The sequence below is a fragment of the Schistocerca cancellata genome, chromosome 11 (assembly GCF_023864275.1).
Source record: "Schistocerca cancellata isolate TAMUIC-IGC-003103 chromosome 11, iqSchCanc2.1, whole genome shotgun sequence".
Classification (NCBI taxonomy): domain Eukaryota; kingdom Metazoa; phylum Arthropoda; class Insecta; order Orthoptera; family Acrididae; genus Schistocerca; species Schistocerca cancellata.
Window position 1 is genome coordinate 127,372,171 of NC_064636.1, and position 22,973 is coordinate 127,395,143.

General features: G+C 41.7%; 1 protein-coding gene across 1 annotated transcript in view; it reads left to right on the forward strand.

The window, feature by feature from the left end:
- Positions 1 to 1,673: 1,673 nt before the first annotated feature.
- The window catches only part of LOC126108331 (uncharacterized), a 57,075-nt gene continuing 35,775 nt past the window's right edge, over positions 1,674 to 22,973 (forward strand). The window contains exon 1 of the mRNA XM_049913548.1: positions 1,674 to 1,749. Within this exon, the coding sequence (XP_049769505.1) occupies positions 1,674 to 1,749 (76 nt within the window). The remainder of the gene's footprint in view (positions 1,750 to 22,973) is intronic.

A 22,973-nucleotide genomic window follows, 5' to 3' on the forward strand; every position in this document is an offset into this window, starting at 1 on the left:
CCCCGCGGGGAATCGAACCCGGGTACCCGCGTACTGTTATAAATACCAATTACTGCTCTTGTCTTGCGGAGAAACTCCACACCGAGTATGCAAGGAATGGATAGATTTTTCACGACTAAGCACACACATGCAATTGTCATTGATTCTGTTCGGACTGGTTTACTCTTTGAATCATGGAACCGACAGCACTGGTAACTGTACAGCCTTGAACCGGTAAAGTGGGTACTTTGATTATGGCAGATACTTGTCTGAAAACACACAACGACATTGCATTCCCGTTTGTACCTGTATCTTCTATTGTTATGATTGGTAAATGAGCGATATATAGATCTGCGCAGAAGCTTGTACTCGGTCTTGCCATACGTCTTCTGTTGGTTTAGTCACCTTTTCTCCTATTAATTGTTCACGTATATCTGAGTTCTGCGTATGAGACTTATTAACTCCGACATGAAGTCGCCCCCTACGCATTCAGCAGCCAACCCACGGAGGCCTGGACCAGCTGCTTCCGGTTTTCCGCTTCCCTTTGTGCTGAGCTGCTACCGTTTGATGTAGCGCTCGTGCCATTGTCTTCTGTTATCGTCACGGTAGAGCTTGAATACCATGCTACCGTTGGTACGAATCCCGGCTGGTTGCAAAAATTGTATTTCGGCGGCGGCCTGACTTAGGTGCAGAATATGGTCGGACTGTATGCTCCACGCGGCTTCTGATTTTGTTTAAACTGCTGCTGATATTTTGCATTCGTTGCTCGCTGTGGTGGTGCATTTTGTTGGTGTTGCATGACTTGGTCCTGCTGCTGAGAACTGTTCTGATTTCGCGATCCATTTTGGTAGCCTTCATTGTTTTGTTTCCCTGTAGTTGTTACGCTGGTAACCGTTGCCGTATCAACTTCGTTTATAGCCATTGCCATGGTTTTTCGGATTGTCATTGTAAATGGGATCGTACATTACGGAGGGACATTCCCGTAAGTTTGAAAAGACGTATCAATTATTATCTGAGAAATGAAGGTGATCAAAAATTGGTGCATCAAAAAATTCATAAATTTCACTGTGATTTTAATAAACATTGAAACGTTTCACACACACAATGCTAAAAAAAAATACCTTATAAATTAACTCCTTACGCCTTAGTCAGTTCAGATTCCATATAAAGAGGAAAATTACCTGTCGGATCAAACTACAATTACTAGGTTAACAGCAAGTATTTGAATGAGGCACGGATATTCAGGTCCATCACTGGACACTGTCGTCCTAGCTGTCGCTGATCGTTAGATGCCCCAGCTGGAAAGATATGGAATATATTTGTTTATAGCTTAAATTATTTATTTAGCCTGTATATCGTCAGGAATTATGTTGACTATATCATAAATTACATTTGAAAATGTAGTGGAATTTGGATGTGCTTATAGCGGAATTAACTTATTTTTGGCTGGCAACATTGAACGGAATCAACCCCGTGTGTTCTGTAGCTTCCCCTTGGGCAGTCACAGTTAGAGTGACGAAGTTTCGGGCGTAGTGTGTTAAGCCAGCTTAAACAGTGCGTGCGTGTGTTTAGTAGTTAAAAGAGTCGCGTTAAAAAAAAAAAACAATTAAACGGACAAGACAGAAATCCCTCCTGGTTTTTTTTCTAAAAAAGAGACACAGAATTCTGATGCACTTGTTTCGAAAGATAGTGGAATGTCACCACGTGATGCGGAATCTCAGCATGAAGAAGCGGGCCCATCCAGGAAAACTGAGGAAGAAAAAAAGATGGGTGAGTCTCCTATTTACCATTATAAAAAGGGTTATATGAATTTGAGCCACAGTTTTGCAACAATTAAGAATAACCTTCTAGTTTAACTTTTCATTACAAGTGAACAAATGGACCTATCGCAAAATACGTTATACCAATTTTTTCTAGTTTAATTCTGCGTTAGGCTATTATATGAGAGAATTTGGTTATAATGTTTAATAACTATTTTCCACTGATATTTATAGTAACAATTGCCTGGATTATGGGCGTTTTCCCTAGGAACTACTCACTTCAAAACTCTTGAAACGTGTTAGTGTCATCTTAATGAAATTTCATGTGGTTACAGGCACATGTATTGGCCGAGTAAATCTCAAATTAAGAAATTATTCAATCACTTATTGAAAGTTTCTTATAATTTTCCTAAAATAAGTTTTCCGTGAACAATATGAACATAGAAAGCGTGTGATTGTTTTGGAGCTCTCTTTTTGTGGTACCTAATCTTGAAACTACAATCACTGAGACTGTACAGTGTGATATAATTTCATGAAGTTTAATAATGAATAATAGTTGCAACTTTGTCCATGTTGAAGTAGCTTTTTTGCCAGCAAAAATGGTGGACTGTTCGTTGGCTGAAAAGTAAATGTGACAAACAGTGGCGAATAAAACAATTTTGCACCCCTGGCGGTGCAACTACATTGTGAAGAAATTATTAGTAAGTTAGGAGCAAGACGTAAAAGGCTAAATATAATACTTTAAATTAAAGCAATTAATGTTTATTTTTAAATTAACTTACGACCTGAAGTTACAGCAAAATGCCAAAGTGTCACAGTTTAAATACAAAGACTAATGTAAAATATTATCGCTTAATATAAATGATTAATAATGATATTCAAAAATATATAATTACCTCCAATGTTAGCTTAGAATTAGTTGCTTTTTCATAAATAAATACCTCAACAGCTACAATACATATATTTTATTTAAAGACGCTTGCATCAATTAATGTTTCTCTACAGTTATACCCACATGGAATATAGATGCTAACGAATTTGTGGGTTTTTAAATTTCTACTTGATTGACTATTGGCGTTAACAGCAAAATCTTTTTATGTGGTGGGGCGAAGACAGGTTTAGCTTCTTAAATGATAGTCTTACACCCCCCCTCCATGCAAAAGCTGTAGGTACGTTCCTGTCTCAGTACATCGTGAGGTACACCAGGGATGGGGAGCTCGCTACTTGAAATTTCCTGAAAGTCCAATGTGACTCTCGATTCCAGATACGGACTTCTTTTAGTCAGTGTGTATTGAATTATTTTGTGGGTTTCAGGCACTTTATTCCCAGAATGCAGCACAGTATCACTGAAAAAGAAATCTGTGAACTGTTATTAGACGAAAATTGTTCAGATACAGAATCTTTAAGCGATTTTGAACCTTGCGATTAAGAGAACATAAGTGATGACGACATAAGTGACGATGAAAATACACAACAAGACATTTGTTCTGATTCAAGTAATCCATCGTCTGGTGGTTTAGTAGAGTGAGTTAGTTGGCTCTCAAGTAGTTCATATTTTTGTCGTAAAAATCGATTAAAGTGGTCTATTCATCCACCAGCTAGGTCCAGACTCAGAAGCCACACCTTCATCACTCACTTGCCTCGTCTCATCGATACAGTTCGTCAAAAACGGAGCATGTCACCAATTCAGTCATGGCATTTGCTGATATCAGATGAAATAATCGCACATATTTGCACTCACACTAATCATAAAATAACAGAATATTCAGAAAAGTATTAAAATAATGCAACTTACACTAACCATGTGAGTATTACGGAAATGAAAGCATCCTTTGGTTTGTTACTATTATCAAGTGTATTGAAATCGGGCCATGAAGACATACAGAGTTTATGGGCAACTGATGTAACAAGCCAAGATATATTCAGAATAACGATGTCAGTAAAGAGATTTACGTTCCTGTTATCTGCTTCGAGAGTTCAATATGTGAATTTCTGGGAAGAAAGAAGAGCTAATGAACGCGCTACTCTCACTCAGAAATATTTGGAGATTTCATTCTGAACTGTCAAAAAAAAAAAAGAAAGAAATAGCTGCTCAGAATATTTGACAGTTGATGAACTGCTTCGCCCTTTTAGAGGGAAATGTTTTTTCAAGCTTTATATGAACTCGAAGTCTGCTAAATATGGCAGCAACATTAAGTGCCTTTGCGACGCTAAAACACACCGTCTATACAATGCTTTTATCTATACAGGCAAAGCAATTACTTATAAAACAAGCCAACTTTCCTTTCCAATACAGAATGTACTGCAGCTTGCAGAACCTTTATTTGGAACAAATAGAAATATAACTGCCGATAATGGGTTTTTTCCCGTGGAGCTTGTTGACAAACTGATTGAAAATGGTTTGACCTTCATTGGAACGATGAACAAAATTAAAAGGGAAATACCACCAGAACTTTTATCCAATAAACAACGGGTAGTAGGATCTACGTTATTTGGTTTCATGAAGGATAAAACGTTGACATTTTATGTCCAGAAAAAGGATCGAAGCACAGTGGTGATCTCATCAATGCACCATGACAATTCAGTCAATGAAAATACTGGAAAACCTGAGATAATTGAATTTTACAAGAGAATGAAAGGTGGTGTTGATACATGAGATCAGAAATTCGCCAATTATTCAGTCCCAGAAGAACATTGAATTTTGCGATTGCAAGTCGATTCGTATTATGGAAGGCATCAAATGGTGTAAAGCGTATGAAAAGTAATCATTACATAAAGAAATTGGACTAAATTTTATGAGGCTCTTTATCACAGAAAGAAAGATTATTCATGTTTAGTAGATTTGGGAGCAGGATAGATAATTTACTAGGGGCAGCTGATGAGCCACAAAATGACCATTGACCAGAAAATTCACCTTGTAATCAATGTGGATCACGAAAAAGGGGAAAACGTTATTTATGTGGTCCTAAAACTGACAGCAAACAATCGCAAAAATGCGACACTTGTTTTAAATTCATCTGTAAACGGCATGCAGGAAAAGCAGTGTTGTGTACCAAGTGCTGTTCTTCGTTCAGGTACTGATGTAGATAACATTTGGACACCTCCATGTTTCGTTTTCATTATTTTTGTTTATGACTGGTGGCATGTAGAGTCGTTATTTATGTTAAGCGGAGGTTATGAGAACCCCATAGTATATCTAGGTTTTTTGATGTAAGCAATCATGTAGCAATCCAAAGTAATATACTAAAATTTTTTTGTAAAATATGAAACATAGGACTTAAACAAATAACACAATGTAAAATTTTTACTCAATAAAAGTTTATTTATATTTGAAATTTAATTTATTTTAATACAATAATTATCCATTTACATATGAATTATTTCCTTTATGGGGATTGTGTTGAATTTTATTGAAGGGTCCATCTGGACCAGCGATTATAGTTATGTTCGTTAAATTATCGCTTCCAGTTAAGGGTTAACATCCAAGCATTCTAATAATCAAAATCCAAACATTCGATTCACGCCAAACCTCTATAATGAGGTGCTGGTTTTGATGGACGACATACGCTTATCATTCCCTAACAAACTATTGGGAATGGCTGCCCCAAATCAAGCCTCAAACAACGTTTTCGTTCACAATAAGCAATGTGAAATACTCTATGACGTTGAATAATTGGGCACACCTATTCAAACGAATCTTCTGGAATTGGTTCCAGAATAACATATAGGCTATAACATAACCATGCTTACAATTACAAGTCAATGTCGTTGATAGTATATCCTACATGCCCCAGGAGGCAAAATCAGAACGTTGTCCGTTTCATTTATTTAGAAAACATATGGTCGGAATGAAGTAGTACCCTTGCAGCTGCATCATCTGGAACTGCAGCAACTCTTTTCGATAGTGGCCAAGCATTGCTTTCAGCAACTAAATTACTGTCGCCTGTTCAATCACTGCGATATCTCTATCCAGTACCCACAAAACTACTGTAATGGGTACAGAACTCCAATCACGTCAGTTCATTATGAGGGACGAATGCACTACAGAGCAAAAAAGAGCTCATCGTACTCTCATAGTTGAGAGATAATGAAGAGCACTTTGGTGGCCCACTCGTCCTCTTGTCTGCTGCTTCTTGACGAAGCTCTTTCAGCTGTACCTCATTCAGAAGCCACTGATGAAGTGAAAGCACTTCCCAAATTACCGGTATTATAGAAATATGTGCAAAACTGACTTTGGAGACGAATATCAGTGAGAAACAGCTACATGTTGCATTTGCTGAATGTTATGCAACACAATTGTTCTATATTTGGAATGGAAAAATGACAACCAATAAATCAACACAAAGCATCACATTGGCAACGAACTTCGGTAAAGCCACAGCAATCATACACAAAATGATGCTCAAATTTTTCAAAATATCCCACAGAATTACAAAAATTGTGAGAGATGGGCGATGCAGTTCTTTGTACACAACTTCTCCTTTAGAGGTATTTCTTCTTGTTAGTTGAATAAAGTAGTTCAAATGAGCAAAAAACAAGAGTAGTAATAATAACCCGCAAACTAATAATTAGAAAAAATGTGTTCAAATGTGTGTGAATTCCTAAGGGACCAAACTTAGGTCATCGGTCCCTAGACTTACACACTACTTAAACTAACTTATGCTATTTACAACACACACATCATGCCTGAGGGAGGACTCGAACCTCCAGCGAAAGAGGCCACGCAGTCGGTGACATGGCGCCTAAACCTCGCGGTCACTCCGCGCCGCAATAATTAGAATGTAAAATTTAATAATTTCATTGCCTACTAAACTGAATACATTGATGATGCTTGTGGATAGGCCAGGAGCCTCACCTGTGTGTCCAGCCACTTGTTGCAAGGTTTTTCAGGTAAAGTCACCTCGGTGCCTGCGTGTCGATTGGGATGAAATGATGTTGAAGTCAACGCAACGCCCAGTCCCTGAGTGGAGAAAATGTCAGCTATGCCTCACTGACCATTTTTTTTTACCATGTTTCTACCATTCTTGACTATACCTAGGCACACAAAGGAAACGAAGAAGTCAATGCCATCGCCAGCCACTCTTATCGTAAATGAAGCCCTCCCCCCCCCCAAAAAAAAATAAAAAAATAAAATGATCTCCTGAACTTCATGTGTAGCCCCAGTTAATATCATTAACGTTTACCAAAGGGGAAAGGAGGATACAACGGAGATCTTTTTTAATTGTGTTTTTAAGCCACCTTCGCTGCGCCAGCACTTCCCCAGAAAGACTGGCAATAGCCTTCAGCATCATCGGGAGAGAATCTGGGTGGTAGGGATGCGTTAGTAATTCACTGACGCACATCTTTTCACAAGTGTGTATGAATATCTGTTCAGGGGATAGATTCTGTAAAACGGAGGAAAGGAAGGTATGTCGCTGTTCCTAGCATGTATGATCCATTTGCGAAGGTGGTTACAGAAAGCACCCTTGAGAATGTTCGATAAATATTGTTGGTTCTTAGAATTCTTGACAACTGCACAATGACAGTCATTAAGGTACTGCCACAAATCGAGGGACCACCACCAAACAGGTGGTAGGCAGCATGTCCGCTAATCCAAGCTCCTGATTGAGTCTTAGTCCACAGTAAACAGTCCATGCCTGGGAAGAGAAGCTTTGGGACTGTAGTGATGTCTGGAGTCATGTGTGAGATGAATGCCCACATCTGCTCGACCAAAGGCCAAACATCATTCACCTCGCCTTCACAGATATCGTTGTAGGCCACATGTAGTATGTAATGGTGATGCTGTGAGGTGTATCCTGCATAGAAGCGACTTTAATATCTGCTTTCCATTAACCATCGTGTATCAGGTGGATTGGACATCTGACGCAATAGTCTGGGCCTGCACTTCCCTCCATACAACATTCCACGAGAAAAGGGGCTGTTTTTCCTCAATCACATTCAGCAGAAGCTGCAATTGCAGTGAGACATACACTACCTTGGCCTTGGAGGGAGAAGCGGGGTCCAGATGTAGTTGTATTTATGAAAGAAATAGTTCCAGCAGGAAAAGGACGTTGGGACCTTTGTCAGCGGCGCTGGGGCAACGACAGAGACTAGTCAATAGGCTAATCAGACAAGTCGAAATACGTTGCCACATCTTGACATCCAAGAATTTAAAGAGGGCAGTTGTTTGATGTTGGAGATGACAAAAGCTGAGGCCTCCTCTGCGCTTCACGAGGGTGGGGGACTCATAGCGGACCTTAAACAACATGCCAGCTCGGCTAACACATGTCTATCTATTGACGGCAGGATATGAAAAGTTTGGGCCATGTGCAGGATCTGCGATGCAAGACAAATGTTTGCATACTGCGTCCATTATACAGGGTGTTTCAAAAATGACCGGTATATTTGAAACGGCAATAAAAACTAAATGAGCAGCGATAGAAATACACCGTTTGTTGCAATATGCTTGGGACAACAGTACATTTTCAGGCAGACAAACTTTCGAAATTACAGTAGTTACAATTTTCAACAACAGATGTTGAATGGTTCTGGATAAGATGCAGATCACGGGGGAGCGCGTTCCATAGTCGTATGGCTGAGATGGAGCATCACACAGAGAAAGATTTTGTGTTGTGTAAGGGTACAGCCAAAATGCTAGACGTATCCGATCTGGTATTGCGGTTGTGGAATGACGATAGGTGTTTAATGTGAGAAGATAAGTATTGGGGGAACCAGTGACTAAGAAATAGGTGAAGTAAGCACATCGTGCAGAGATCGCATACCTTATGTGGGCGTATCCAATCAAGCTTGGAGTATGAATGACTGATATGATCATACAACCGTATACTGCATACGCATCTAACGCAAGCATTCATCACTAGCTCGAGGCATCTCGAATTTTCACTATTTGTGCCGTGTTGAACTACTTCACAGTAGTATAGATTAGGCGCGATTAGTGTTTGGACTAATTTTTGTTTAACGTGGGTTGGAAATATTTTTCTAAATTTTTGGATTGCATGTAGGGAGGAGAGCGATTCCCGGCAAGCTGAGACAGTTTGTTCTTCCCAGTTTAGGCGTTCATCCAAGATTGTTCCAAGGTCTTTTACTGCTTTTTGATAGGGTAGTTGGGTAACATTGAGGAGTATTTGAGGGACTGTTTCGTCAAAGTACCAGCTGATTATCTTTTAATGAGATATAAGAATGACCTGGGATTTCTTGGGGTTTAGTTCCAGACCTAGATTCTGTGCCCATCGAGAAAAAAACCAAAGATCTGCGTTCATACTCGCTACTGCGTCAGCAATGTTCTTGGGGCTTGCACTTGTGTACAGTTGGATGTCGTCGGCATATAGATGGTAGTTGCAGGAGTAAATCACGGAAGAAATATCATTAATGTACAGGGAGATGAGTAGTGGACCAAGGACGGAGCCATGGGAAGTCCAGAGAGCACGTTTTTCCATGACCCATTGACTTATGTTTCTGAGGTAGCTGTCGAACCAGTGTATTGCGCTGTTTGAGAAATTCAGCTGTTTCATTTTAATTAGTAATATATCAAAGTCAACAGTATGAAAAGCCTTGCTAAAGTCAAGCAGTGTTAGGATGGTAGCTTCACCTCTGTCCATAGCATGCTTAATGTCATTAGTTACTTTGATTAATGCAGTTACTGTACTATGATGCTTTCGGAATAATGGCACATGCTTCACTAAGTCAAATTTTGGTTGACGGACACTGTTGAGAACAGGATAGGTATCAAAGGTTTTCCTTCTGTCGGCCTGGTGACTGTGTACATTGCCATATGGCTTGGAAGACGACATGACGATATGTGGTGGGACCTCAATTGGGAGCTCAGAGACCCTAATTGAATGGAGGCCCCGCCATGTCCGTCAGGGTCCTTAAACTTGACGTTTGGCACGCGGTGGATCTCAATGTCGGTACACAATTCTTCGGTGCGCATATTGACACCTTCAACGTTACCAGTAATAGAAAAGTAAATGGATAGTTACAACCTGTGGGTCCAGGCGAAGATCATCCCGTGCAACTCATTTTCGAAAGGTCGTAGTCGTGCATATTCAACTTGAAACCTGATCCTGGTCGCCATCCGGCGTTCAGTGTGCGCCACGGCTCGCTCGTAACAGGGGGCAGTGCACGGAGCCGCGGTGGGGGGTAAACAGAGAAACCGAGCGCGTGCTCTCCACGACGGGCGGGACGCGAGCAGTCATCCGCGTGCCATGGCTATGCAAGCCGAACTATCACTCAGTCATGGAGGTGGACTATGAAACTGAATGACCTTTAAAAACAAATGAGACAGCATATTTCTATGTTTTTTTTACATGCAGTCTTTTTGGCACAATGGACTGTGCATTTTCAGTTATACCTCGATATTTAGTTAGGAACGCAGCAAGTGGGAAGCACTAACAATGAAATTATTCTCCTCCTCGCCAAAGCGATTATCTGCAATCTAATTCTCTATCTGACAAGATCTAGAAATAGGAAAACTCGCTCTTATTAAGTATTTCGCAAAAATTAATTCTTAACATGAGAAGGAAATATTTAGATACAGGCACTGTAGGGTGAGGTGAACTAAGCCTACAAATGGAATGGCTTCTCTCTTCTACCCGACGCAGTTCGCACAGTTCGGAACTGGAGCCTGAACTTAAGTAAGAGGACATGTGACGGGACATCCTCCTCTAGCACTACTTTTCCACAACAGTACTTGTCGATACCAGTATTATTTTTGGAATCTTGGATCAGTCAATATTATCTCAGCTACCTTTCTGAAAACTTTCATATAATTTCAGACGTAGCATGTAATATTTCGAACAAAAATTTATGAAATGGAATTACTTTATAAAATATATTAGTTTAGATATCATAATCGATAACTACTACTTCTGAATGTATAGTTAAAATAATTTTTTTTACAAACATTTGAAATTACGAGTTATTGTCACCCTTACAATTTCTGTAATTAATTACGCAATCCTGTACCGTTTTCTTTGTTGATTTCTGGATTCATTTACGAAACAATAATCGAAATTAATTATGTAAATAAATCTAGTAAGAATTCATTTGTTAACCAAAATTGTAAACCCTTTGGAATATTGCTATTCCTGCAGAGTGAGAGAGTCGTAAGCATGTCTGTGATCGGACGTATTTTTGTGCGAACAGTTTAATTTCGGCTTTGTTAATGCGAAATATCAAAAATCTGTATGGTATACTACAATGTGAGAAAATATATTTGTGTAAAAAACTTGCTGCAACCACAATCTTAAAATGTATTTGGTTTAAACCAAGTGCGAGGAGCTGATGTGACATTTATATCTTCAAAGAATCAGACCTCCAGAAAAGAAGAACTGCAGAAAACTAAAAATGACAAGCTAAGTAATCTAGAAAGTTAACAGTAATCTTCGCTCCTCTCAAATCATCACAGAAACTTTTGCCTTATGTTGACAACAGATGGAAGGAGAAAGGCCGAATGAGACTACAAACTACAGAACGGTTTCAGTCTTCTAATCAGATGTAGTCCGCACATTTCACCATTAGGAGGTCAGAACGAAGGACATTTACTTCCTGGGAATCGGCTGTACTCACTCTCAAGGGAGGAGAAATTCGTTCACACAGATTCTAACTTCCAATATGTAGGGGAAACAAGAAGCAAACGAACTATATTTCACTAAGAGAAAGTCCACTTCAAACAGTTCCTTTCTCAGAACAGTTCATTTCAAGTAGTTCGTTCGTGAACTACACATTCTTAAACATAGCTTTTCATATGCATGTAAACCAAAATTATCGGGCGAAGCAACTGTATATCTATACACTGGTACTGCAATAAATCAGAATGAAGTTCTTAAAAATTCAACTAAATTATTAAATTCACTTCATTTGTCAGGCCTTCCGCTGGAAATTTGCTTGGCTGTTATTCTTCTTCGAATCATTAAGCCGCCACGATTATCCAATTGCATCACTTTTTTTGCAAAAAAAAGATTATAATATCATTGAAACCACAATGTTAAATGCGGACATTGCAAGATAAGATATACCAATGCCTCAAAATCCAATGATTGCAGCAGATATGCCATTCGAGTTGGAACGTTTGTTGTTTACAGTTGCGGCTCACATTTTCAGAAACCAGCAGCTTAGCACAAGAACTTTCGCTGCAAGTGTGATTACTAAATTAGGCTAATACATGCTTCCCACATGCCACATGTGTGGCCTGATGACGAAAAATATTTCACTACAGAGAACTTACATACAAACACTTCGTTTATTTGAATTACAATGCAACGCATGCACAGTACTCGGCACAATTTGAAAATCGAACCTTAAGTAATTAACATGGCTGAAATAAAAATAGTGCATTTGTCTGCTTATATCCAACACTACTTACGAAAGGAAGACAATTGACTGTGAACAGTGCTTTTAAAGAAGTACGTATGCGTTCACGGGAAGACATACGGCAAGAAAATTCACGATTAAGCCTGGTAAGTTATGTCTGGATATATGTACAAACATATATAACCATGGAAATGTTTCCCGTGTTGTTACAAATGTATGAAAGAAAAAGTCAACAGGCAATACGCAAAGAACGTGTATGTCTGTGTATACAGAGAGATTTATGATGAGTCATCTACACTGTAGTGCCAAAGAAACTGGTATAGGCCTGTGTATTCAAATGCGGAGATATGTAAACAGGCAGAACATGGGGCTGCGGTCGGCAACGCCGGTATAAGACAACATGTGTCTTGGGTAGTTGTTAGATCGGTTATGCTGCTTTGAATGGCAGATTATCAAGATGTAAGTGGGTTTGAACGTGGTGTTATAGTCGGCGCAGTTGCGATGGGACACAGCATCTCCGAGGCAGCGATGAAGTGGAGAATTTCCTGTACAACCATTTCGTTCAACGTAACAGACGTGCAACCCTTCCGCAAATTGCTGTAGATTTTAATTCTGGGCCATCAACAAGAGTCAGGCTGCAAACCAGTCAAGAAAAAATCATTGATAACGGATTTCGGAGCCGAAGGCCTACTCGCGTACCCTTGATGACAGCATGACAAAAGTCTTCGCGCCTCGCCTGGGCTGTAGATGATTCCAAACGTATTGCCTGGTTGGGCGAGTCTAGTTTCAAACTGTATCGAGTGGATGTAGGTATGGAGACAACCTTCGGAATCCATGGACCCTGTATGTCAGCAGGAGATTGTTCAACTTGGTCGATGCACTGTAATGGTGTGGCGCGTGTGCTGTCGGAGTGATATGGGACCCCTAATACGTCTGGACACGGCTCTGACAGGTGACACGTACACAAGTTTCCTGTCTGGTCACCTGCATCCATTCGTGTCCATTGTACATTCCGACGGATTTTGGCAATTCCAGAACGACAATACGACACCCCACACGACCAGAACTGCTACAGACTGGCTCCAGGAACACTCTTCTGAGTTTAGACACTTTCACTGGTCACCATATTCCCCAGACATTAACATTGTTGAGCATAAGTGAGATTCCTTGTAACGTGCTGCTCAGAAGAAATCTCCACCCCTTCGTACTCCTACGGATTTAGGGACAGCCGGACAGCCCTGCAGGATTCATAGTGTCAGTTCCCTCCGGCACTACTTCAGACATGAGTCGAGTCCATGCCACGTCGTGTTGCGGCACTTCTGCGTGCTTGCGGGGCCCTACACGAAATTTCTTTGGTTCTTCAGTGTGTTGTAATGTTGATGCATTAATTTGTTCTGAAAGCGGTGCTGATATTCAAGACAATAAAAGCGGGTTAAAAGCTGTGAGCTATATGGGGAAGTTAACCTTGCATTACTGAGCCACTGTTTCAACAGGTGTCCAGTGTAGCTTACCGAATTCCCAATCATATTAACATTAATTATAATATTTTAGTAGTCATCTTACGATAACCAGCGATATATATATAAAAAATTTAAATAAAAAGAAATAAATCAGTTTATATTTGGACATTTATTTTAACATTGATCATTGTTCCGTTAAAATTTTAGCATATTAAACTTGATTCATAACTAAACTGGTGCCTTATTTAGGATTGTGAAAATGTGAGTTTGTAATCTTACAGAACACATCAAATATGGAGCCAAGATTGGGAGACTGCATACAACACTGCATTCATAAAATAACACCTGCAGAACGTTGAGACATATGCAAGAGGAAATTAACCACAACCAACCGATTCAATTTTCACCCAAAGAAGTTACGTTCGTAGCGCAATCCTGTCCATCATGAAATTACCACACACTGATATACTAAATTCATACTAACTCTCTGTGAAATCTTCCTGAAAAGAATAGCTGAGGGCTACTTTGATAATTACACTACATTCTTCACGTGGTCAGCTTGGTTTACACAAAGAGTGTAACTCCCCAATAATTTTGATAATTAAAATAAATTACTTCGAAACACAAATTACAAAAGAAAAACCTCGAAGTGGTTACTATCGTCTTACTATTAACCTGATAGGTCAAACAATTGTATAAGCACGTGGTACTGGTCTCACAAAGTACACCCCAAGTGGGTTGAACATAAAGAACAGTCGCTATATTGAAAAATATTGTCAAGACGAGACGTTATAATCTCACGCACATTCGCATTTTAGATTGATGATGCTAGTTAGAGTTACTGATCAACACGTGGTTCCACTTTACTCACAAAGTAGTGACAAAGCAACTACTGGAAGATAGTCCGAACTTCACACTCGAATTACACTGCATTGCAATTTAAGACAACATTAGATATTTTAGATCTAAACCTGAAATAAAGGTGATTAAATTTTCAGTTAGGCTGAACTTAAGACATCCATTGTCCTACGGACTTAGCAGGGAATCGCTTAGCCGGAGATCTCACCACTTTAGACGCTCACCGCGGACAGACTGCACTGGGCCCCTACCAAGGGTGCTTCCAGATACAAAACGGAAGTGACCAGTGAGGCAGCTTCCTATACCACCATGACAAGGGATGGACAGGACCATACTAAGAATAGAAACCTCTTTGCTTTTAGAAAGCGTAGCTACTTGTTCCGACAATGACCTTCTACCATCAAGCATGCAACTAGAAATACATTTGCTCATTCATCTTTTCACACAGAAGGAAAGGGGGATGACAGTTTCTTATCATATACAGTATATAAAAGAAAGCGGATGTAGGTTCCGTATGAGACTGTGTGACATGAATTACATATAAACTGTGTTTTAAAGTGTAGTAGTGTGACAGATCGTTCTTGATTGTGTGTAAAAGTAACACGTTCCACTGCTCAGTCTGCTCCCAGGTAGAGTCAGATACACCACAGTAAATTTTGAAGTGAAATGTATGCTGTAAATGACAAAAGATTTAAGAAATTAACATGAAAGGAATCCAACAGAGACCTTTCAGCGTATAACATTCAAATGCTTAGTGTGTGTAGTTAGTTATACGTACAGATCGGACACTTTCCTGCATGTAGACATGCATGGTGTAGTGGGTATAAGTGCAAATATTTCTATTGGCGAGTGAGAACAGAGTACTAAACAGTATTATATCAGTACTTGCGTCATTTGCAGACTAATAATTATGGCTGTTAGTGGTCGTACTTTTTAGATCGGTTATTATTTGCAAGTACATACGGAAAAAGCAAGAAATTGAAAATGTACCTTTCAATGGGCAGCAGATCAGGTATTGAAGGGTGGATGCGTAGAGGCGAAATGAAAGTCTACAGTGACAGGCGTAGTCCATTTTTTCGTACAATTATGACGGTGAAGTACACAAGATACATAAAAACTGAAAAAAGTATATATGGTTGCAAAATACTTAAGTGCCTATACAATTTAAGTTAATCATATCAATCTTTAATTTGTGTCTCAGAAATCTTTAATTTTTGTGTCAGAAAAATCTGGTAACAAACAGATGTAAAATGCATACAGGAGAGACGTCTTTCGTTATTCTGAAGTGAGACCAGACATTATAGATAAATCGTAGTGAATTAACAAAATACACACAACAGTATAATGTACAGTGACGAAAGAAAGATACTGAAGCAATGGCCTGGGGCCGAAACGAAAGTAAGAGAAGAATTGTGAAAACATCACCGAGTTTTTGAGCATCGAGGAACAGGGTGTGTAGTCTCCAGACGGACTTGCATTTAGAGCAAAACCATCTTTTAAACCCTGATTCCTTGGCCACCAAGTTGTCTTGGCATGCAATTCGACGACCACGGTGAGGTTCAGCTCTCTGTCCTCTGCAGGGATCAGCCTGCCAGCTATCCTGTAGGCGTGGCGACTACAGGGAGACATACGACACCAACATTTAATGAGTAAGCACTGAAAGTCGTGTGTGGATATACGTACAAAGTGACATAACTACCGAAATGTTTGACAGAACATCAAATATAAACGTTTTCTGTGTGGTTACAAATTTGTGAAAGGGAAAGCCAACAGGCAATGCACGAAAGATATGTATATGTGTATGCAGTGATTCGGTATACCAGTTTCAAAATGGTTCAAAGGGCTCTGAGCACTATGGGACTTGACATCTGTGGTCATCAGTCCCCTAGAACTTAGAACTACTTAAACCTAACTAACCTAAAGACATCACACACATCCATGCCCGAGGCAGGATTCGAACTTGCGACTGTATCTACACCAGTTTCAATACTGCCTATATGTGGAAGGCAAGTTCATGGTGTCAGCTGTTCTGAATCAGCAGCTTAAATGTCCAAACGCCACCTTTAGTAATGCTTTAGCGAGAGGTAGACGAGAGTGCACTTTTCTTCCAAGCAACCCCTTTCCATTGTATTAAGACTTGGCGCACCGCTCACCTCCAGAAACAGGTGATCCTCCTGCAGCAGTGCGACTCTGCGGCCAATCACTGGCACTGAGGACAGTTGACAGTGAAAATGGACAGCGATAGCTCATACGTAAAGCACACCTGTGCCAAGACGAAATCAATAATTCCACTGCCCGATAACGGTGAACTCATTGATGACAATGCCACCAAGAATTATTAAACACGTTTTCCGAAACTAATTCACCGAAGAAGACAAAGTAAATATTCCTGAATTCCAATTAAGAACAACTGCCAAGATGAGAAACATAGAAGTAGACATCCACGGTGTAGGTTGGTTGGTTGGTTGGGGGAAGGAGACCAGACAGCAAGGTCATCGGTCTCATCAGATTAGGGAAGGATGGGGAAGGAAGTCGGCCGTGCCCTTTCAAAGGAACCATCCCGGCATTTGCCAGGAGCGATTTTGGGAAATCACGGAAAACCTAAATCAGGATGGCCGGACGCGGGATTGAACCGTCGTCCACCTGAATGTGAGTCCAGTGTCTAATCACTGCGCCAGCTCGCTCGGTTCCACGGTGTAGCAAGCAGGTTAAATCACTTAATAAAGGTAAGGCCTCCAGTCCAGATTGTATCCCACTCAGGATCCCTTCCGATTATGCTGATGCTATAGCTCCATGTTTAGGAATTATAAACAACCACCCGCCCACAGAAAGTTCTGTACCTAAAGACTGGAAAATTGCTCAAGTCACACCAATACCAAAAAATGGAAGTAGGAGTAATCCGCTAAAGTACAGGCCCACGTCACTAACGTCCATTTGTAGTAAGGTTTTGGAACATATACTGTGTTCGAACATTATCAGTTTCCTCGAAGAAAACGATTTATTGACACATAGTCAATCGTTGCGAAACACAACTATTCAAGAAGTAATGAATGCTATCTGCAGGGGATGTCCAATTGATTCCATGTCTTTAGATTTCCAGAAGACTTTCGACACCGTTCCTCACAAGCGTCATCTAACCAAACTGCATGATTATGGAAAACAGCGTCAATTGTGCTGCTGGGTTCGTTATTTCCTCTCAGTAAGATCACAGTCTGTAGTAATAGACGGAAAGTCATCGATTAAAACAGAAGCAATATCCAGCGTTCCCCAAGGAAGTGTTATAGGCCATCTGTTGTTCCCGAGCCGGGTAGCCGCGTGGTTTGGGCCGCCTTGTCACGCTCCGCGCGGCTCCCTCGTCGGAGGTTCGAGTCCTTCCTCGGGCATTGGTCTGTGTGTCGCCCTCAGCGTAAGTTAGTTTATGTTAGATAGAATAGCGAGTAAGCTTAGGGACGGATGACCTCAGCGGTTTGGTCCCATAAGACCTTACCACAAACTTCCAAATTTTTCCCTCCGTTTTTCCTGAAGAATATTAACGACATAGGAGACAATCTGAGTAGCTCTCTCAGATTGTTTGCAAATGATGCTCTCGTTTACCGTCTTGTTAAGTCATCAGATGACCTAAACGAACAGCAAAATGATGTAGATAACATATGTTTGCTGCGAAAAGTGGCAATTGACCCTAAATAAAGCAAAGTGTGAAGTTATTCACATGAGTACTAAAAGAAATCAACTAAATTTCGATTACGCGATAAGTCACTCAAATCTGATGACTGTAAATTCAACTAAATAGTTGGGGATTACAATTACAAATAACCTTAATTGGAAGGATCACATAGATAACGTTTTGGGTAGACCAAACCAAAGACTGCAATTCATTGGCAGAACACTTAGAAGGTGCAACAGTTTTACTAAAGAGACTGCTTACACCAGGCTTGTCCGTTCTATTCTGGAGTATTGCTGTGTGGTGTGCGATCCCCATCGGGAGGGACTGACGGACGACATAACAGTACTGTGCTTGTTTTTCATTCATCATTGACTCTTGCCTTCCTAAGCTGAAAAAAATGTATTTGTCTAAGGTGAAAGATGCAATACACTGGCGTATGTTTACGGTTATTTGGTTTATTAAGGAAAGGCAATCCTACGTTTCTATCATTTGTAGACTTAGAGAAACCTTGTGACAATATTGAGTGGAATACTCTATTTCAAATTCTGAAGGTGGTAGGGGTTAAATACACCGAGAGAAAGGCTATTTACAATGTGTGCAGAAACCAGATGGCAGTTGAAACAGCCGAGGGGCATGAAAGGGAAACAGTGGTTAAGAATGGAGTGAGACAGGGTTTTAGCCTGTCCCCAATGTAATTCAATCTACATATTGAGCAAGCAGTAAATAAAACAAAAGAAAAGTTCAGAGTAGGAATTTAAATCCGAATAAAATGAGGTTTGCCGATGACATTGGAATTCTCTCAGAGAGCAAAGGACCTGGAAGAGCAGTCGAGTAGAACAGACAGAAGGCGGACAAAAGATGAACATCAACAAAAGTGAAACTACGACAATGGGATGTATTCGAATTACATCAGTTGTGGCTGAGGGAATTAGATTAGCAAACGAGACACTTAAAGTAGTAGATGAGTTTTGCTATTTGGGGAGAAAAATAACTGGTGATGGCGGAAGTAGAGAGGATGTAAAATGTAGACTGGAAATGACAAGGAAAGCGTTTCAAAAGAAGAGAAATTTGTTGACATCACGTATAGATTTAAGTGTCAGGAAGTCGTTTCTGAAAGTATTTGTATGGAGTGTAGCCATGTATGGAAGTGAAACATGGACGATAAGTAGTTTCAACAAGAAGAGAATAGAAGCTTTCAAAATGTGGTGCTGCAGAAGTATGCTGAAGATTATATGGGTATAACACGTAACTAATGAGGAGGTACTGAATAGAATTGGGGAGAAGAGAAATTTATGGCACAAATTGACTAGAAGAAGGCATCTGTTGGTAGGACATGTTTAGGGGTATCAAGCACTCACCAATTCAGTACTGGAGAGCACCTTGGAGGGACACTAAGATATGAATACATTAAGCAGACTCAGAAGGATGTAGATTGCAGTCGGTACTTTGAGATGTAGGAGGTTACGCAGATAGAGCAGTATCAAACCAGTCTCTGAACTGAAGACCATTACAACAACAACACCATGGTTACGATCGAAATCAGGAAGGAAACTTGGGTGACACTTCGAGACTGAAATTTTCACTCTGTGCTGATATGAAACTTCCTGGCAGATTAAAACTGTGTGCCTGACTGAGACAAGAACTTGGGGCCTTTGCCTTTTGCGGGCAAGTGCTCCACCATCTGAGCTACCCAAGCAGGTCTCACGTCCCGTCTTCTGGGCTTCTGCTAGGACCTGGTCTCCTACCTTCCAAACGTCACATAAGCTCTTCTGCGAATCTTGCAGGACTAGCACTCCTGTAAGAATGGATATTGCGGAGACGTAACTTAGTCACAGCCTGGGGCATGTTTCCCGACAGAAATTTTCACTCTGCAGTGGTGTGTGGGCTGATAGGAAATTTCCTGGCAGGAGTGCTAGTGAAATTTGGAAGGTAGGAGACGACGTACTGGCAGAAATGAAGCCCATAGGACGGGACGTGAGTCGTGGTTGGGTAGCTCAGTCGACAGAGCACTTGCCCGCGATAGGCAAAGGTCCCGATTTCGAGTCTCCGTCCGGCACACAGTTTTAATCTACCAGGAAGTTTGAGGGTGCAATTATTGACCTACATGAAATGAAATCCTCACAGATTCTGAACGGTTTGCTTTATGACGTTCAAACTGCATGCTTGGCCGCGGGGGATGATGGTAATTAGTATGTGCATGCGCGTGCGCCGAGTTGTTGTCGGCCACGTGCACAAGAAAACGTCACGGTACAATGTACCTGAACATATACCACTTGTGGAGGCCTGCTGCGCTAGCAATAGCACACCAAATGCGGCTCAAAGGAAGTGGTGCGACCGAGATCAAGCTGAAGACAACCGGTCCGTGTGTGCTAAAAATAAAGAATATGGTTCGAAAGTTTGAGATAACGGGTAGCTCTCTTGCTGACAGTGTTCGCAATGTCGGTCGTCCAAAAAGGATGAAAACGACTGAAAACATCAACGTAACAAGTCTTGTGTTTCAAACCAGCCCCAGGAAATCTATCAGACGAGCTGCACAACAGCTGGGAATCTACTGGGAGGCACTGCGACATGTAGTTGTTGAAGACCTGCATCTTTTCCCATACAAAATTCAAGCTTCTCAACCTTTAAGCTCGAGGGCCATGGAACAGCAGTCGTGTTTCGCCTACACTGTTGTCTGCAGAATTGACGAACAGGACTTTTATGTGAATATGGTTTCGTTTCGCGGTTAAGCCCACATTCACTTGGATGGGTTCGTCAATAAGCGAAATTGACGCATTTGGTGGACTGAGACTGCGCATTCAGTGATCGAGAAGTCTCTTCACCCTCAACGGAGCACTGTGTGGTGTGCAGTCTCCAGTCACGGAATAATCAGTGCAATATTCTTTTGGTGACTACCGAACGGTACGTAAAGGTTTTGGAAGATGATATCATCACGATTATCCAAAGTTACGATCATTTCGATAAGATGTGATTCATACAACATAGTGCTCGACCACTTCGAAGCAGGGAAGTGTTTGATGTTCTGGAGGAGCATTCTGGGGACCGCATTCTGGCTCTGGTGTACCCAGGAGGCACTGGCATGGGCCTCGATTGGCCTCCATATTCTCCAGATCTGAATACATCGACTTCTTTTTGTGGGGCTGTATTAAGGTCAAGGTGTACAGCAATAGCCCAGAGACTATTGCTGAGCTGAAAACAGACATTCAGGAGGTCATCGACAGCATCTATGTTCCGACACTTCAGTGGGTCACGCAGAATTTCGCTATTCGTCTGCGCCACGTCATTGCCTATGACGGCAGTCACACCGAAGATGTCATAACCTTAATCCGAATATATGTAGTGACGTTTACATTCTGAATAAAATGTGTACACGCCGAACTCCGTAACTAATTTATGTTTTTTCTTTCTTCTTCATATACAGCCCGCCAGAAAAATGTAGACACACCATAAGGAACGAAATGTATTACTTATGTGTTTATTTTACATTTAATAATCGATCACAGATGTTGCACAACCTTTAGCTCAGCATATGGTTACTTCAAGTGTTAAAAAGTTCATAGTCGACGGCTATACACATAGCAGAACGACGAGCGGTCGTCGCAACTCTCTAAGCACTATAGGACTTAACATGTTGTGACCTTAGTCCCCTAGAACTTAGAACTACTTAAACCTAACTAACCTAAGGACATCACACACTTCCATGCCAGAGGCAGGATTCTAACCTGCGAACGTAGCAGCAGCCGGGTTCGGTACTGAAGCGCCTAGAACCGCTCGGCCACAACGGCCGGCTCGTCGCAACTACTCTCCTGGAAATGGAAAAAAGAACACATTGACACCGGTGTGTCAGACCCACCATACTTGCTCCGGATACTGCGAGAGGGCTGTACAAGCAATGATCACACGCACGACACAGCGGACACACCAGGAACCGCGGTGTTGGCCGTCGAATGGCGCTAGCTGCGCAGCATTTGTGCACCGCCGCCGTCAGTGTCAGCCAGTTTGCCGTGGCATACGGAGCTCCATCGCAGTCTTTAACACTGGTAGCATGCCGCGACAGCGTGGACGTGAACCGTATGTGCAGTTGACGGACTTTGAGCGAGGGCGTATAGTGGGCATGCGGGAGGCCGGGTGGACGTACCGCCGAATTGCTCAACACGTGGGGCGTGAGGTCTCCACAGTACATCGATGTTGTCGCCAGTGGTCGGCGGAAGGTGCACGTGCCCGTCGACCTGGGACCGGACCGCAGCGACGCACGGATGCACGCCAAGACCGTAGGATCCTACGCAGTGCCGTAGGGAACCGCACCGCCACTTCCCAGCAAATTAGGGACACTGTTGCTCTTGGGGTATCGGCGAGGACCATTCGAAACCGTCTCCATGAAGCTGGGCTACGGTCCCGCACACCGTTAGGCCGTCTTCGGCTCACGCCCCAACATCGTGCAGCCCGCCTCCAGTGGTGTCGCGACAGGCGTGAATGGAGGGACGAATGGAGACGTGTCGTCTTCAGCGATGAGAGTCGCTTCTGCCTTGGTGCCAATGATGTTCGTATGCGTGTTTGGCGCCGTGCAGGTGAGCGCCACAATCAGGACTGCATACGACCGAGGCACACAGGGCCAACACCCGGCATCATGGTGTGGGGAGCGATCTCCTACACTGGCCGTACACCACTGGTGATCGTCGAGGGGACACTGAATAGTGCACGGTACATCCAAACCGTCATCGAACCCATCGTTCTACCATTCCTAGAGCGGCAAGGGAACTTGCTGTTACAACAGGACAATGCACGTCCGCATGTATCCCGTGCCACCCAACGTGCTCTAGAAGGTGTAAGTCAACTACCCTGGCCAGCAGGATCTCCGGATCTGTCCCCCATTGAGCATGTTTGGGACTGGATGAAGCGTCGTCTCACGCGGTCTGCACGTCCAGCACGAACGCTGGTCCA